Source organism: Fulmarus glacialis, unplaced genomic scaffold (assembly GCF_000690835.1).
Source record: "Fulmarus glacialis isolate BGI_N327 unplaced genomic scaffold, ASM69083v1 scaffold11611, whole genome shotgun sequence".
Lineage (NCBI taxonomy): Eukaryota > Metazoa > Chordata > Aves > Procellariiformes > Procellariidae > Fulmarus > Fulmarus glacialis.
In genome coordinates, this window is record NW_009193427.1 from 6,621 (window position 1) to 21,735 (window position 15,115).

The following is a 15,115-nucleotide window of genomic DNA, read 5'->3' on the forward strand; positions in this document are numbered from 1 at the left end:
CCCCCCCCCCCCCTTCTTAAGCTCCACTAGATTTTTCTAGTAGTAACATGTGCCTTTGAAAGCATGGAGCCATAGAGTTCATGGGGCAAAATGCAGTGTCTTTTAAGTGAAGAGACAGATTCCTGTTCAGCCTGAGTGTTCTCAAATTATCCCCGAGGATAATTTGATACACTGGACTTCCCAGAACTCTTTCTAAAGCTACTCTTTTATGTAAAATTAATCCTGGACTGCCTCTGGTAGATATATTTGGCTTACTGCAACTGAATAAAGTATGTTTGTAATGGTCACCTCCTTAAGCCAGACTTACTTACAACTGTGGAAATAAGAGTTGTCACAAATGTTTCTAGGTTGTTCCAGACCTCTGAGTGAACTGCCTGTAACTTTTATTCTTCAAAATGTGTATACAATGCTTTTATTCAATATAGTAGTATGTAGTACATACAAGTATGGCGTCTTTTTGCATTTATTTGTTAGACTTTTGGGAAGATGATTAACTGAAATGAGGAAATGGAAACAGGGAGGCATTTAACAAGTTAAAGTGCTGTAACACACTGAAAAATACTTGGAAAATCTGATGTCTCTTCAACTTTTACAGTATGACGATGCTTTTTTTTTTTCCTGTCTGACAATTATTTTCTCTAATGACTGAATCCAGGTAATTCTCGCTATAATTCTGCCTTTGGATCTTTATGGAGTTGTTTCCTTTAAAAAGGTTTCCCCAGAACGGTTGCTCAGGCAGAAGCCCTGGATAAAGAATGTCAGATAGACACTGTGATTGACCTAGATGTGCCATTTGAGACCATAAAATGTCGGCTCACAGCACGTTGGATCCACCCTGCTAGTGGCAGAGTCTACAATCTTGAATTCAGTCCTCCCAAAGTGCAGGTAAGCAATACATGTTGGTGTTGGCGCTAATAAATGTTGCATTGCATTTCGTAGTTGCAGTAAAATATTGTTTGCGTATGTTGTAGCAAAACACAGTAGCTCAGAAGAAAAAGGCTCATTTCATCTCTTATGAGCACAGAACATTTCTGGTAACACCCTGCCTCTGAGGGTATGTTAGTGACCTGGCAGAAGCACAAGCTGATGGACAATGTGTTTGTCCCCTGCAGAATGAAACATCATGGTGTTTTGTAAGCTCTTGTTAAAGCTGTTCACTGATCTGGAATACTCTCGGTCTTGCACACTGGCATAGGAGTTGGGCATGTTCTTAGCCTGTTCTTCAAGTCTGCAGCCTGTATAGTCCAAAATGTAGTTTCCTTTTCCTTCCTCCAGAGGACTCATTCTTTGTATCTAGGAAGATACACCAAATCATCAATCAGAGGAATCCACTTAATGCTTTCCCTGTGTTTATATTTAACCAGGATGGGTATTTTCACGGGAACAGTTGTCGTATGGCAAAATTAGATGTAGAAACTTGCCGGTCAGGGAAGCTTCTCAAGAGATCAAAGAGGTTATGGCTTGAGATATCCTCAGGAGGAATAGTAAACTTGAAGATAATGATTGTACGTTGTTACCTTGAGATTTTTGAGGAACTTGGATTAGCCTTAGTGCAACTCAGCTTAAGCTGTATTGCATCCTTAACTCTAAATAGATTACCTGTTGTGGCATCACATTTCACCGGGAAGCTCTATTAAATTACACCAGAAGCATAGCAGGCCTTGTAGTTTTTGGATTTCAGTGTTGCAGGAAAAGAGGCCAGCTGAAATAGCAGGTAACCACTGGAAGTGAGCAACTGGAAACACTGCCTTTGTATCGTTTAAAACCTGGTGTTTTAAGTGACGGCTATTTTTAACTGCAGAAGAGACCCACCAAAGAGTGGGCTTCAGCTGCAACAGCTTTGCTATTAGGAACACTCCACTCTACCTTCCACTAATTAGCAGGCATATCACAACATAGTAAAGTAGATTGCATAGTTAAGTGCAACCATGGAACGGAGCTGAACAACTGAAATACAGTTGACTCTGTTATCTAATAGACCTGCAAAATGTTTACTTACTCAACAGAAGCAAAAGATTATGGCTTTAGAGTTAATGCAAGGCTGAAGGCTCAATATTTGATAGGTACAATGAAGGCACTAGTATGGCTGCTTGCACAAATGCTAGAAACACTTTAGTGTTTTAAATGATTGTATTATGTAAACAAGGTAAGTTTGACCATATAAATCCATCTCTAATATGATACAGATGTTCTGGAACAGATTTTCTTCACACCTTCATGAACAGAGAAGCTTACTGAACATTGACAGTTACTGATTTTCTGAAACTGACTGCAATATTTTTGTGGTCTCATTGGCTTTGTACTTGCAAGATCACTCATGTTTCCACTCCAAATGTCCGATTAAACTTGTCTTTAGGGAATATCAAAATTCTTGAGGATTTAATTAATATGTACGAAGGAGCAAAAAGTCCTTTATATCTGTGGTGGATCATATTCTGTCCTTAGATGCACAATGATTCAATGCACCTAAGAAGGAGCCAACTTTTATGCCACTAGCTAGTCCTTCATAAGATATGCCAGTGGTCAACAATTTCTTTAGTCATTGCTGGTTTCAAGGCTTAAAAGCTTCATAATCACTTAAAGCATTTCAGTATATTGAAATGTGCAGTAAAGTAGGAGCTGTCAGTTCACAGATTAGGTCCCTACCTCTATTTACTGAATCCTAGAAAAACTTCAGCTGGCTTTTATGCCATTTTTTGTACAGCTGTTGCTAAATGATAATTCTTCCATTTTGCGACTTAAAATCAAAGGGCCATTAACTCCTTTCCCCATTTCAGTATTGTCAAACAAAGGTCCAGCTGGTCTCTTGTTTGTTTCCTGTTACGCAGGAACATATTACCAACAATATTGTTTTCCCTCATATATGAAGGTTTTGTCTACGTATTTCCCATATTCAACGAGAGTTCCAGAGGACAAATTAGTCAAGTTACTATGACTATTGCCAGCTCATTGCCAATACTGAGAAAATATTTTTAACTGATGGACTGTTTTACTGGAAAGTCAACGTCTTACATTCCAGATAAGATATGGGCAGTAGCCCATATAAGCAGAAATCTACACCTTGACTAACTGGAAACTGGTCATAATTTAAATAGAAAATTACACAAAACATACTTAAACAGAAATAAGAAATATACACCAGTGTTTACTTTTAACCATGATTAGGGCATTGATGATATTACTGGAGAGCCACTTGTTCAGCGTGATGATGATAAGCCAGAGACGGTTACCAAGAGGCTGCAGGCTTATGATGCACAGACAAAACCTGTTCTAGAATATTATCGGTAAGTAGTAAAATCTGTTCTTCCACATTCTAGAAGGTTCTTCCACATTAGCATAGCGAAAAACAGATCTCTTCAGTTACAGAGATACTGCAACAGTGAACGTACCATGAGTAGCAGTGTATTTTTCATCAACTCAATAAGAAATCAACCCAGCAAAATGACTGTGTTTCCCATTGTTGCAGGAAACCTCTTCAGGAGCCTGCTTAGCAAAAGAGCCTTTCACTGTAGCCATTTAGCTTTACATAGAGCGCTATGCATTATTCAATACATTATAGTACTGTTCTGAGCAACACTGCTCTGGTTAGTAAGGTAACAGAGAAAGTTCCTTTTTTTGGAAGATTTAGGATGTGTAAGTAGAAGCCCTCCTAACAAGAGCAAGGGGTCAAGAAGTGACAAATAGAAAAACTGTTAATGAGGATTTAAAAGTGGCTGTTCTAAGAACAGGACTGTGATGGGCTCAGCTAGCAAGACTCTTTGGGAATAAGCAGCTATTTGAGAATACTGCCATTTGCACTGTGGAATGGTGACAAATTATTAGTTCTTTTAAGAGCCAAAATGATACACAAAGTTTCTCTTAATGTAAAGCTGCAGATATCACATTGCTAATATATAGGTAATAGCAGGTCACCATGTAGAGCTTTGTAGTCTTATCTTGCCTAGACAAAGAAATCAGACTGTCTTTGACAATGTGCTGAAGTGACTGTCCTTCCTCTATCTCCATATCCACCACCCTTCATTATGCTCTACCAAAACTATTGAGCAGAAGACTAGAAGCTCCATCTTTGGGGTAGTTAAGTTTTAAAGAAAGAGTTTTTCTGGATTGACAATGATTTTCCAGACTTTGGTAGCTCTCTGAAGTGAAAATGCCTCAAAGCACCACAGTAAGACATAGGCCTAAACTATTATTATTACTGATAATAACATACTTTACAGATAAAACTAGCTACTAGAACTAAGTCAGAATAACTTGATTGTGCCTGGTTCACTTGCTTGTTCTGATGCACCTTCTTTGATCCTTGAGGTGTAACTTTACAATACCTAGGTTAGTCACAGTTGTTTGGATGACTGCTGTATAGCATGTGCTATATGACTGCATTGCTGCTGCTTCTTTTTACCCTTCACAGTTTGTTATTAAGTACTCTGTGGACAGCTGTCAGTTTTATGAACTGATGTGGCCAATAGCTCACTGTTTGAGGAACAGAGTAATGCATGTCCAGCCTGCATTCCCAACGTTATGGCCGTTCTTGATGTTAAATCACATGCATATTTGCACACCCCTGCCAGGGCAATCTTAAAGTGAGGCGGAGATCCTGGAACAATTAAACAATTTGACTTCTGTAATACTTTCTTCTTTTTCTTCCTTAGGGAAAAAGGGTTATTGAAGTCCTTCTCTGGAACAGAAACCAATAAGATCTGGCCACATATCTATGCTTTCCTCCAAACCAAGTTGCCAGATATGAGCCAGAAAGATGCTGCCAATCCCAGGTGAAAAAAGGTCTAACTTCTGCTCATCTGTCATAGCTCACACTTGATTACATGAGATTCAGCAGTCAAGGATTTCTCTAAGTAGTCTACCAGACTGATCAATAATTAAAGTCTAATGTTGTCCTTAGCTTACATAATGATAAACTTTGTTCTCACTTTAATGCTGTATTTTTTATATTAAATATACCTAGTTTGTATAATACAGTAACTGACTTTAACAAAAGCAGCTACTTTTGTGTCTCTTATTCAGAACATATTTATGTTTGCAAATACTGACTTGTGAAGGAAACACATTTCAGAATACAGCCTAATTACAAAGCACATTGATTGATTTACTCACTCATGAAATGTAGTACGAAGCAATGATAAGGACATGAAAGCACATTTCTTGAATGTGTGATTAGTTGGGGCCAGCCAGAAGCTGTGGGGAACCTTGACCACTATTCTGCAAAGAGCCATTTCAGACCAGAACTGGCATATATATAGGTTGATCTCATGGAAGATGGTCACCTTCTTTTAGCTTTGCTTGCACATATGTTAGGTGATTTTCCTGGGCTTAAATTACCCTTAATGCTTGCTTGGATGATTGGCCTTATTACTATGTTTATATTTCTGCCCTCAGAGCAGCTATCTCGCAGGCATGAGAAATGGAGTTTCAATGATGTGTAACACATTCGGTAAAGCCTCTGTCTTTGTGCAGCTGTGTAAGACCTTAGTAGTAAAAAGGCAGCAGATACTGAAGAGATTAAGTGTAATCGGTAAGCTTGTAGCTAGATGATCTTGACTAGTAAATGTGTCTTTTCTACTATCTTTGAAAAAACAACTGCTCATTGATGCCAGTGCCAGGATTTCCAGTGGTCAAATTATCAACTTTGTCATATTACTGTAGCAAGTTTTATTGTAGCAATTGGACTGGTTTTCATGAGTTCATATTACTAATCCATGTCTCTGACCAGCTCTTGTATTTATTTATTCACTAGGTTACTAGAGTTATAAACCTCCACAGGCCATACTTTTTAACAGTCCAAGTAATGCAGACATTGCTATTTTTCAGTGAACTCTCCTAGCCCTTTTTTTATGCTCACTAGATTGAGAGTTTCAAGAAGAGTCAGCAAAACCTGAGGAACAAACAACTGTGTCTAGGCAACGTCTGAAGTAGCTGTGTCCTACCAGTGTAGGTCCCAATCTCCTTTTGCAGTGACTGACTTGTAAACAACTACAGAGCTGTGATGCTGACGTAGCTTGGATTACATTTGCACGTCTAGTTTTAGCATTATCAATATTGAGACACATTTGTGTCTAAAAAAGATGGTCATTGTAGAATTTGTAAAGCTTTCCCATTACTATAAATGAACAACATGGACATCAGCTATCACTGCAAGCAGCTTTCCTTACATTTCAAAGGAAGCTTGCCAAAAGGCTGACCACTTGTACTTTCATCTTCAGAAATGTCTATATGGAGACTGTAGACTGAGTGAGTTTAGAGATGTAATTTCTTAAAAAAGTCATGGTTAGAAAACAGTAGCTACCACATTACAGTGAGAAACCCTGATGTGCCGCTTACTTCTATTTATGCATTTTGATTTCAATAAAAAGCAGCTATGCTTGTTTTTTTGCCAGCCTACATACGTTTCAGTTAGCCAGAAGGAGAACAGGGAGGGAATCTCCTTAAGATTTGACACTTATTCTCACACGATCCAAGTTTATCCCCTTAGAAACTTTAAAAATAACTTTCAGTATACCACAGGTTGCTAGATCAATGTGGCTTTAATGCTAATGGTAGCAATTGCAAGTCACTGTGCTACACTGGCCTTACTAGCCTTGTATATCACATCCAGTTAAAGAACAACCTGAAATTATTAGTTTCCCTTAGTTTCCCTTAATAATTAATTAATTATTAAGGAGGAGGTAGTGTTTACTTATCCTCTCTGGAGTATCTGACAAACTTAAAAAAAAAAAAAGATTACTTTACTACTGAAGCTGGTTATCTCTAATTTGCATCTGGGACAGAGCTGCTGCTTGCTCCTTAATCCTCAGTCTGTCTGCAAAAGAACTGCTAGAGAACACAACGCACACGAAAAACTACTTCTATCAGCGGATCTGGAGTTCCTACTTTTGCTACTGCATTTGTACTAATACTCACTCTGGTATATACTGCAGACTTAGACTTTTCCCTATCTCTGCTATAGCCAAAGCTGAAAATTACTGCATCTCAGCACAGCTTTTGCCCAAATTAGCAACTGCAGGCAGACTGTGTTCATCAAACTATTGAAATCTAGATACCTTCCAAACCTTACATACAATCAGAACAATACAGTAAAGGACCGAGAGTGTGTACCGATACCATTATTTGAGATATGAGCTGTCTTCACTGGAGTCCTCCAACTGCAGTATACATCTTTATAGATAGAACTGCTGTAATAGCAGCAAGTTAGAAAAGCACAGTAGAATTTTGGATTGCAGAGGTTCTGTGGAAGGCCTTGTCTAGAAATGGTATTTGGATTTCCAGCTCCTCAAACAGGAAGCTTTTAATGATTTTCCACTTTAATTGTTTGAGTTGGCAATGTTAGAAACCCACTTTTTATAAACCCGTATGTTTAGTAGCATATGAAATACCTTTCAAACCTGGCATGACACCTTACTCTGTGAACTGCCACAAAGCTTTTTGTTTAAACTGAAGTCTTAGCCTAACCCTTGTACCTCAAGTTCCCTCCATCCCCTCCATCCAATACTTCTCCCCATAATAAGACTTGGTTTAAAAAAAATCTGAAGTTAACATTATGAACAAGGAGAGAGTCAGACTCTCAGAAATCATACAACCCAGCACTCATATGTAGACAAGCGTTGCTTATGTTGTAGGACAAAACCAAGTTACGTTTAATGAAAGCACAATGTAACAGTTAAATCCCCTTAGTAGAGGTAGAAAGCCAGTGTTTTAATCTAATCCATTCAGATCTGAAATACTGATACCAGATACTGATTTATTGCTATTAGTGATAACCAAATTTGAGAGCTTATGATGTCAGCAAGGTAGCATGAATACAGTTGTGATCTCCAATATTCATAGAGTAAAACATGTCCACATCTGTAGTAAGACAATAGCAGATTCTACCAAGAATCTACCGCTTCTTGTAAACATTGTATTTGTGCAGATTTTTTTTCATACTTTAATTTCTAAAGTCATGAAAGGCAAGGTTAGTAGCAGAAAACACATCCAGTTTCACATTCGGCAATATGAGAACCCTGCTCTTCAAGGACAACCAAAAACCTAGCAGCACATTTTCAAACAATATTACAAGTTTTTCTGAATTTCCCACCCTTCAAAATCCCTTCCCCCCTAAAACCAAAGAACAACAACAAAAATCTGACACCAAAAATAAAGTGCAGTACCCAGAAAAATAAGTGTCAAGAAAATAGCCATGTTTGTTTCTTTGGGGGAGGGGGGGGGCGCGGGCAGGAGAGAGAAAAAAAGAAGAAAAAAAAAAAAAAGAGTACTTGGCCTCCGTCTTAAGAGTACTATACTGTGTCCATCATTTTGGATTCTTCTTCATCTTTTTGTATCACAGAGTTTAAACTGCAGACATCTGTGTTTATGGAGCCTTGCAGATCACCTGTGTTCTGCAACAGATGAAAAATTGACAGCTTAATTCTCCATAACTGTATATATGGAGGGAGAGAAAGAAAGAGAGAAACGAGAGATTTTTGCTTAAGTTGGACTCTTCGTGTTGTCCATCTTAAGATGAGACAAATTTGCAATAGTAAGGAAATAACCTCTGAAAAATTCATCAAGCAGTATTATCTCACTGTGTCAAGAATTCCTTGAATTTGCTGGAATAGCTTGTATGGTCTCAATATTTCTAGCACTTGACTGCACATTTACTTAAAATTCAGCTGTTGGATCTTACTTGAGAGGTACTTTAATCAAATTATTTCAAGTAAGTAGTTTTAATTGTGATGCCTTCCCTAATACCTAATTTTTGACAAACTTAAGTTGCTGCTTCATTCCACAATGTGTCTATCACTAGTACTGTAACAAAAGACCTAAGTACCCTCAGCTTCCTTTTATCACAAGAGACTTTCCTTAGGCTTGACTTACCTGAATGATCCCATGAACAGGATTATTCATTTTACACTGAAAGCTCATTTCACTGCTTGTGGTAAAGACTGTGAATACAATTCTAGCATCTGATCAATTTGATGATGCAGTGTTTATTTAAAGCATAAAAATGTAAGGGCACTGAACTAATGTATGCTTGTGACCTTATGCTGATGCTTTCTGAATTCCAGCAAGTACAAAGAAAGCCCATACATGCCTTGCATATTGATAATACTGCATGTTATATCCTGAGCACTAGCAGTTCTAGGAATGATCCTCTTTATATTTCAGAAAGGTACAGCTTCTCAAGGCAGGACCTAATCCTCCTTTAGTTAAATGAATTTCTAGAATAATAAACCTACCTGTGAAAAAGATGCCAGCTCTCCTACAAGACCAGGATTGACATCGAGATCATGTAGTAACACAGTTTGAAAGCCATGTGATTGTGACCAGATCCTCACTCTTGTCTTGAATGCCTCAAGTTCATTTTTAAAAGCCTCAAAATAGCCTTCTCCTGTCTGCAATGAGAAAAATGAAATATTTGCACTTCAGCCAGATTTACTTTTGACTTGTAAGCATACACAGTGCTGAAAAAAACCACGCAGTAATGTATGTTATAGCCTTTGGGGAATAACAGCTGTGAACAACTCAAGAATAATGTTAGTCAGTTTACAATGAAATTTCAGGTAGATTTCTTTTTAAGACAATCCGTAGTATTTATGTGTAGAAGCAAAGTAATTGATTTATCTAAGGACATGTAAAAATAAATATAATTTTAGCCTTTCCTTTATTCCAACTCAGAAGCCAGTACCCTTAGAAGAACAGCTGCTTGTTGTGGCACTCTGGCCAAAAGTAAAGCACAAGTTGACTCGCACTTCAACTGAATTCCTTTAGGCAATATTGAGATCCATCAGAGTCCTGAATAATTGAATACAGTCTACAGCAAATCACAGTTTCAGTCTTCCCACATTTCTCCTGCATAGCTCTGGATTGCTCTATTTCAGTAATGAGAAAGGGACGCTATTTTGGGCTGCACTGTGAACTGCAGATGAAATGGAAAGTTGTGACAATAGGTACACTGTGAAAACACAGGGGTAATTAGCGAAAATCAGTCCTTAAACTGGTCTATGTTTGCTGTTGTTGCTTAGTTCTTACTTGTCTGTAACACCCTTGTTGTCCTCCCCCGCTGTATCTTGCTTTCCCTCTGGGATAAGCAAAATACATGAAGCTTTCATTTTCAGAATTGGAAGTACACCAAAATACTCTATCTAGAAAAGAATTGCTAACAAAATACTTTCCCATAAGCCTAAATCAGTCAATAAAATATTTAGCCTCTTATAGGAAGAAACCTTCTCTAAAACACTGGTCCCTTGTACAGCATCAAGAGTTTCTCCCATCATTACCCAAGTTGACTTACTTTGGCTTTTTGGAAAAAAAGACGAAAACAGCCTCTTGGATCCACATTGCAGCTTCTGGCAATTTCTATAATAAACTGCATTACAACTGCTTGGTGTGCTACTTGCTCCATCAGAGCCCTTTTCTGAAAAAAAGTTGAATTATGATTTAAAGATATTTCCTGTGATTATATTTCTAAAATTCAGCATAATTTCTTCTTGTTCTAGTTCCTAAACAGCTGAGAACTGATGCTCACAGAAGCAAGGGGACTGATAATTAGCTATAACTAGACATATATGTGACAATGCCCTATAGAATTTTTCTTCAATGAAGTAGAGAGAGGTTGGGAAGAACAGTTAAACAGCTAATCAAGTTGGTCAGCTTTTCTATAGTGCAAATGGGAAACTGTATCCTTTCAAACAATTCAAACATCATCTTCATACCTGTTCAGCTTCTAGATGAAAACACCACAACATGAGATATCGAGATGTTTCTTCACATACAAGATATGGGTGATCAGACAAAAATCTCTGACTATCATCCCATCTGCTCAGCATACCTAATTAAGAGAAACATAGTTAAGATATTCTAAATGGATAAATGATTTAATGCAGCAAGGAAGTTACTTGCATTGCTACCACAGTATATATAACACTTTTGCAATTCACTAACTTCAGAATGACAGCATGCAGCTAAATTTGGGGGTTTTACTTATACATCCAACCAATGCTGAAAGAGCATTACCAGTCGGTATAATCGGACTTCGAAGATACTAAAAGCAGATTTTAACAGTCACAATTTCCTATATTTTAATGCATCTCTAGCATCATTGATAAGTTATTTTTAATCAGTTCTCATACACACTAACAAAGTGGGGTAGGTATCAGTTACATCATCAAACAGTTTAAAAAGTATAGGGGTAGAGATTTACATTCAGTGATTCTGACAAACACAAATCCTCTAAATGTTTGCAAATAACGCAAAATAAAGAATGTGTAATCTGTCAAAAATTAAAGTGCTTCTAACACATGATTTGCTAGGTTTTCAGGAAATTTGAATTTAATTACAGAAACAACTTGATCTCAAAAAGCAAAGCCACATCAGCATTCGAAAGTTAACTAGAAGATTGAATTTGATAGCATAAAGCTACCTTCATGTAAAGAGTTGAGTTTAAAATCAGAACTCAATGCTCAAACGACTTCTTAAAATTGTCCTTCATGTATCTGACAGTCAATGACTGACAGCCAATTCATTACTGGCAACAGGCACCAGATGTACAGCTTTACCTGTCTGTCAGTGTATAATTGTAACTGGGCTAAAGATAATTCAGTGGTAATGACCTAAGCAAATCTTAATTCTAGTAAACAAATGCCTAAAGAGAAAGCAATGGCTAATACTTCTTTTTGCTGTTTTCCAGAAAGGTATTGTGCATAAGTTCTTTACTCCTTGGAAGCCAGAGCAGGATCCAGAAACAGGACTCATGCAATATGGCTAGCGCAGTCCATGCTGCCCCTTGGCAGCAGCTAGCACAGAACAAGAGACTTGAAAGAGCATTAATGTACTGTCCCTTTTTACAATGGACTTGCGTATTTTGAATTAACATTGGCTTTGAACTTGGGAGGTAATAAAAAAATTGATGACCTTCGGTAATAAGGTTGTTTCTGTAACAGCTTAATCTGAATTTAGACACAAAGCAATTTTGCCCAAATCTTAGCTAGGAAGTCTGCAAGAAAGCCTCTTTTTTTCTGCTGAAATACACAGCAGGGGAGACATCTTCTGATTCCGCTATCAGTACACTTAGCAGTTAAGGTATTTGAGGGAACTTGAGCCTATCACTGCTATTTGCATACTCTGACAGTTTTGTGCTTCAACTTGGTACTTGCAAGCTTGCTAAGACTAACAGGGCTAGAAACCCTTTCTTTAAAACAGCTTAAGATCCTTAGAAGCCGAATAGCTTAGTAAAAACAAGTTCGTATGAAGAACTGAATTTTGCCAACTCAGTCCTGTTCTTGATTGTTCTGGAATTCCAAATATGGCTATACTATACCGTAGCCTGAAACCAGCCTGTAACTAAGAATGGAATGCACTTCAGAGAACCACCAAAATTTCAGATTACTTTACAAGATCAGCTTTGTGCTTAATTCGGTTCAACCATTATGTCAGAGCTAAAGTGACACCTAGTGGATATTTAAATACAATTTTAAGAAACGCACAGTTCCATGCACACATACTCTCAGAAGGCATTTACAGACATTTCCCTTTAATCAGCCATTACTCTTGTAGCTTAATAGCCACCAGAAAAATATTTATGAAAAGCAGAAAGCTATGGACAATCCCATGCACTTTTATACACACGACATATTTCCATGAATATCCCTGCCTTTTCCCACTGAACAGCAGAAAAAGTTGCTAGAACTTTAGGTTTAAGCTCATTTGAATATTAGTTTTTGATTTTTTTTTTAAATTTAAGTTCTTATTGGTCACAGGAACTAACAAGCTTCTACAGTTTATACCTTATTTTGCTTTGAAATTATTATCTGTCCTGATAAAATAAAGCTGAACAGTCTATTAACCAGGTCTTTTCATTTGTTAGCATTCATTCTGTACGATAAGAAACAAACCTACACAAATTCTGTAGAAGTTTGAACTGCAAAATGTTGGAAAAAGCACACTCACCAAAGTGTCTAATCTTTTGTTCATGTTTTTGCATAAGTGGTTCAGACACATCTTCATCTTCTATTTCTTTTCTTTTTTGATTAATAAAACTCTGAGGAAGAGAAAAATTATACTATCACAGAAACTCCAGACATACTTTTTTGTGATATATAGGAGTATTATATTTTAATATGTTACTATTTAAAGAGCTATGTTCTAATTTTAGAGGCATGTCATATACTGGAGAAGGTTTTCTTTAAAAAAGTGCATTACCTAAAAATAGAGTTTAAAAGTCTCATTATAGTCTACTGACCGAAGAACTCTGAGAACTTCTGTCCTCAGGTAGGAACTTACTGACCTGTCAACAATGAGAATCATGTACATTGCAGCCTGGATGCAGTTAAATCAGTGAAATTAGGAGATGTGCCAGCTATTCAAATTAAATTGTGAAATCAAAGCTGAGAATCTACTATAAAAAAAAGTTTGTGCTAAATAATCTGTATTACAGTAGTCATTATAAGAGGCAAACTAACAGTTTCGCATTTTAAAAATTTGGCACAATAGAGAAGCACACTCTTCGTGTGAGGAAACTACTGTTCAGCGCACTTGGCAACACTTGCACTACATAGAATCATAGAATGGTTTGGGTTGGAAGGGACATTTAAAGATCATGTAGTTCCACCCCTCCCTGCTGTGGGCAGGGACATCTTTCACTACATTAGGTTACTAAAAGCCCCGTCCAACTTGACCTCTATTGCTTCCAGGGACGGGGCATCCCCAACTTTTCTGGGCAACCTGTTCCAGTGTTTCGCCACTCTCATCATAAAAGACTTCTTCCTTATATCCAATCTAAACCTACCCTCTTTCAATTTAAAACCATGCTGCTTGTCCTATCACTACAGGCCGTGATAAAAAAAAAATATCTCCATCTTTCTTGTAAATCCCCTTTAAGTATTGAAAGGCCACAATATGGTCAATAAGGGCTTCCCAGCACCTTGTCTGCTCCAGGCTGAACAACCTCAACCCTCTCAGCCTTTCTTTATAGGAGAGGTGTTCCATCCCTCTGACCGTTTTCATGGCCCTCTTCTGGACCTGCTCTAACAGGTCCATGTCTGTCTTGTACTGGGGACCCCAGAGCTGGATGCAGCACTCCAGGTGGGGTCTCATGAGAGCAGAGTAAAGGGGCAGAATCACCTCCCTCGACCTGCTGGCCACGCTGCTTTTGATGCAGCCCAGGATATGGTTGGCCTTCTGGGCTGCAAGTGCACATTGACAGCACATATCTAATACCTAGATTACCCCCACAAGTTCTGATACGCACTTCTCGTAGAGAAATGTCATCCAGATTTGTAGGATGAGTGCAGCTTGCTCCCTTCCATGAAGCAAAGTAAGAAAAAAAAACCAACCCATTTAACACATACTGTGGTTTTCTGCTTTACTGGACACCGAAGACACTCAAGACTAGTAACAAGGGAAATGAAAAAAAGAGGCTAACAGTTGTTTTCACGCACGCTGATATGGGTCATACCTTATTAAATACCTCCTTACTAACAGGATCTGTGTTCCATAGATTCTGTCTTTCCCTCTGGTTTAGTGCTTCTTCTTTTCTTCTCCACTCTTCCTCTCTCCATCTCAACTCTGCAGCTTCAGTCTTTGCTTGAGCAGATTCCTGATCGCAGGATTCTGAATTATGCAGTGCTAAGCTACCAAGTTTTTGCTGGGCTTCTGCTAGGTTCCACGTGCATTCTACAGAGTGCTTCACAAACTCTCTTTCTTTTTGGCAGGCTAATTCGATCCCTTGGCTGTATGTCTGTGAGGAAAATCAGACATGCTATTTAGGGAGGGAAAATTGACAGTTTACAGTTTGTATAGGAGCAGACATGCCTAAATCCCAAAGATAACACACCTGGAAGGCACCTTAGATACACAGCGTTATATTCGCAGGAGTGATGAAGCACGGTATTATACAGCTACATATTTTTTAGAAAGAGATTTCTAATTCAAACTGTCTTAACTTTGTTAAGTGCATTTGCAAAATCATGGATCATGTACTGCTATCACTAATAGTCTCCAGACTGTAAAAATACTTTTGACACAGCTGAAACCCCTCTGGCTATCTTTGGGCTGCAATGCTAGCAACAGCCAAGTGTGAGAATACTCTGAATATATACTTCTGAGACGAAAGGATCAGTTTTGTGAT

The 15,115-nt window shown here is 38.0% G+C and overlaps 2 protein-coding genes across 2 annotated transcripts in view; one reads left to right on the plus strand and one right to left on the minus strand.

Annotated features, from left to right (window-relative positions):
• The window catches only part of AK3 (adenylate kinase 3), a 7,447-nt gene extending 2,455 nt beyond the window's left edge, over nt 1-4,992 (plus strand). The window contains exons 2-4 of the mRNA XM_009587451.1: nt 713-885; nt 3,166-3,284; nt 4,650-4,992. Of these exons, the coding sequence (XP_009585746.1) occupies nt 713-885; nt 3,166-3,284; nt 4,650-4,773 (416 nt within the window). The 3' untranslated portion in view covers nt 4,774-4,992. The remainder of the gene's footprint in view (nt 1-712; nt 886-3,165; nt 3,285-4,649) is intronic.
• Nucleotides 4,993-8,285: 3,293 nt separating this feature from the next.
• CDC37L1 (cell division cycle 37-like 1) lies at nt 8,286-14,725 on the minus strand (the record flags this gene model as incomplete). The annotated part of the gene is made up of 6 exons (XM_009587452.1): nt 8,286-8,387; nt 9,228-9,379; nt 10,279-10,405; nt 10,704-10,819; nt 12,937-13,027; nt 14,444-14,725. Coding segments are annotated over 6 exons (870 nt in total), but the record flags the coding sequence as incomplete, so codon positions are not given.
• Nucleotides 14,726-15,115: the final 390 nt, after the last annotated feature.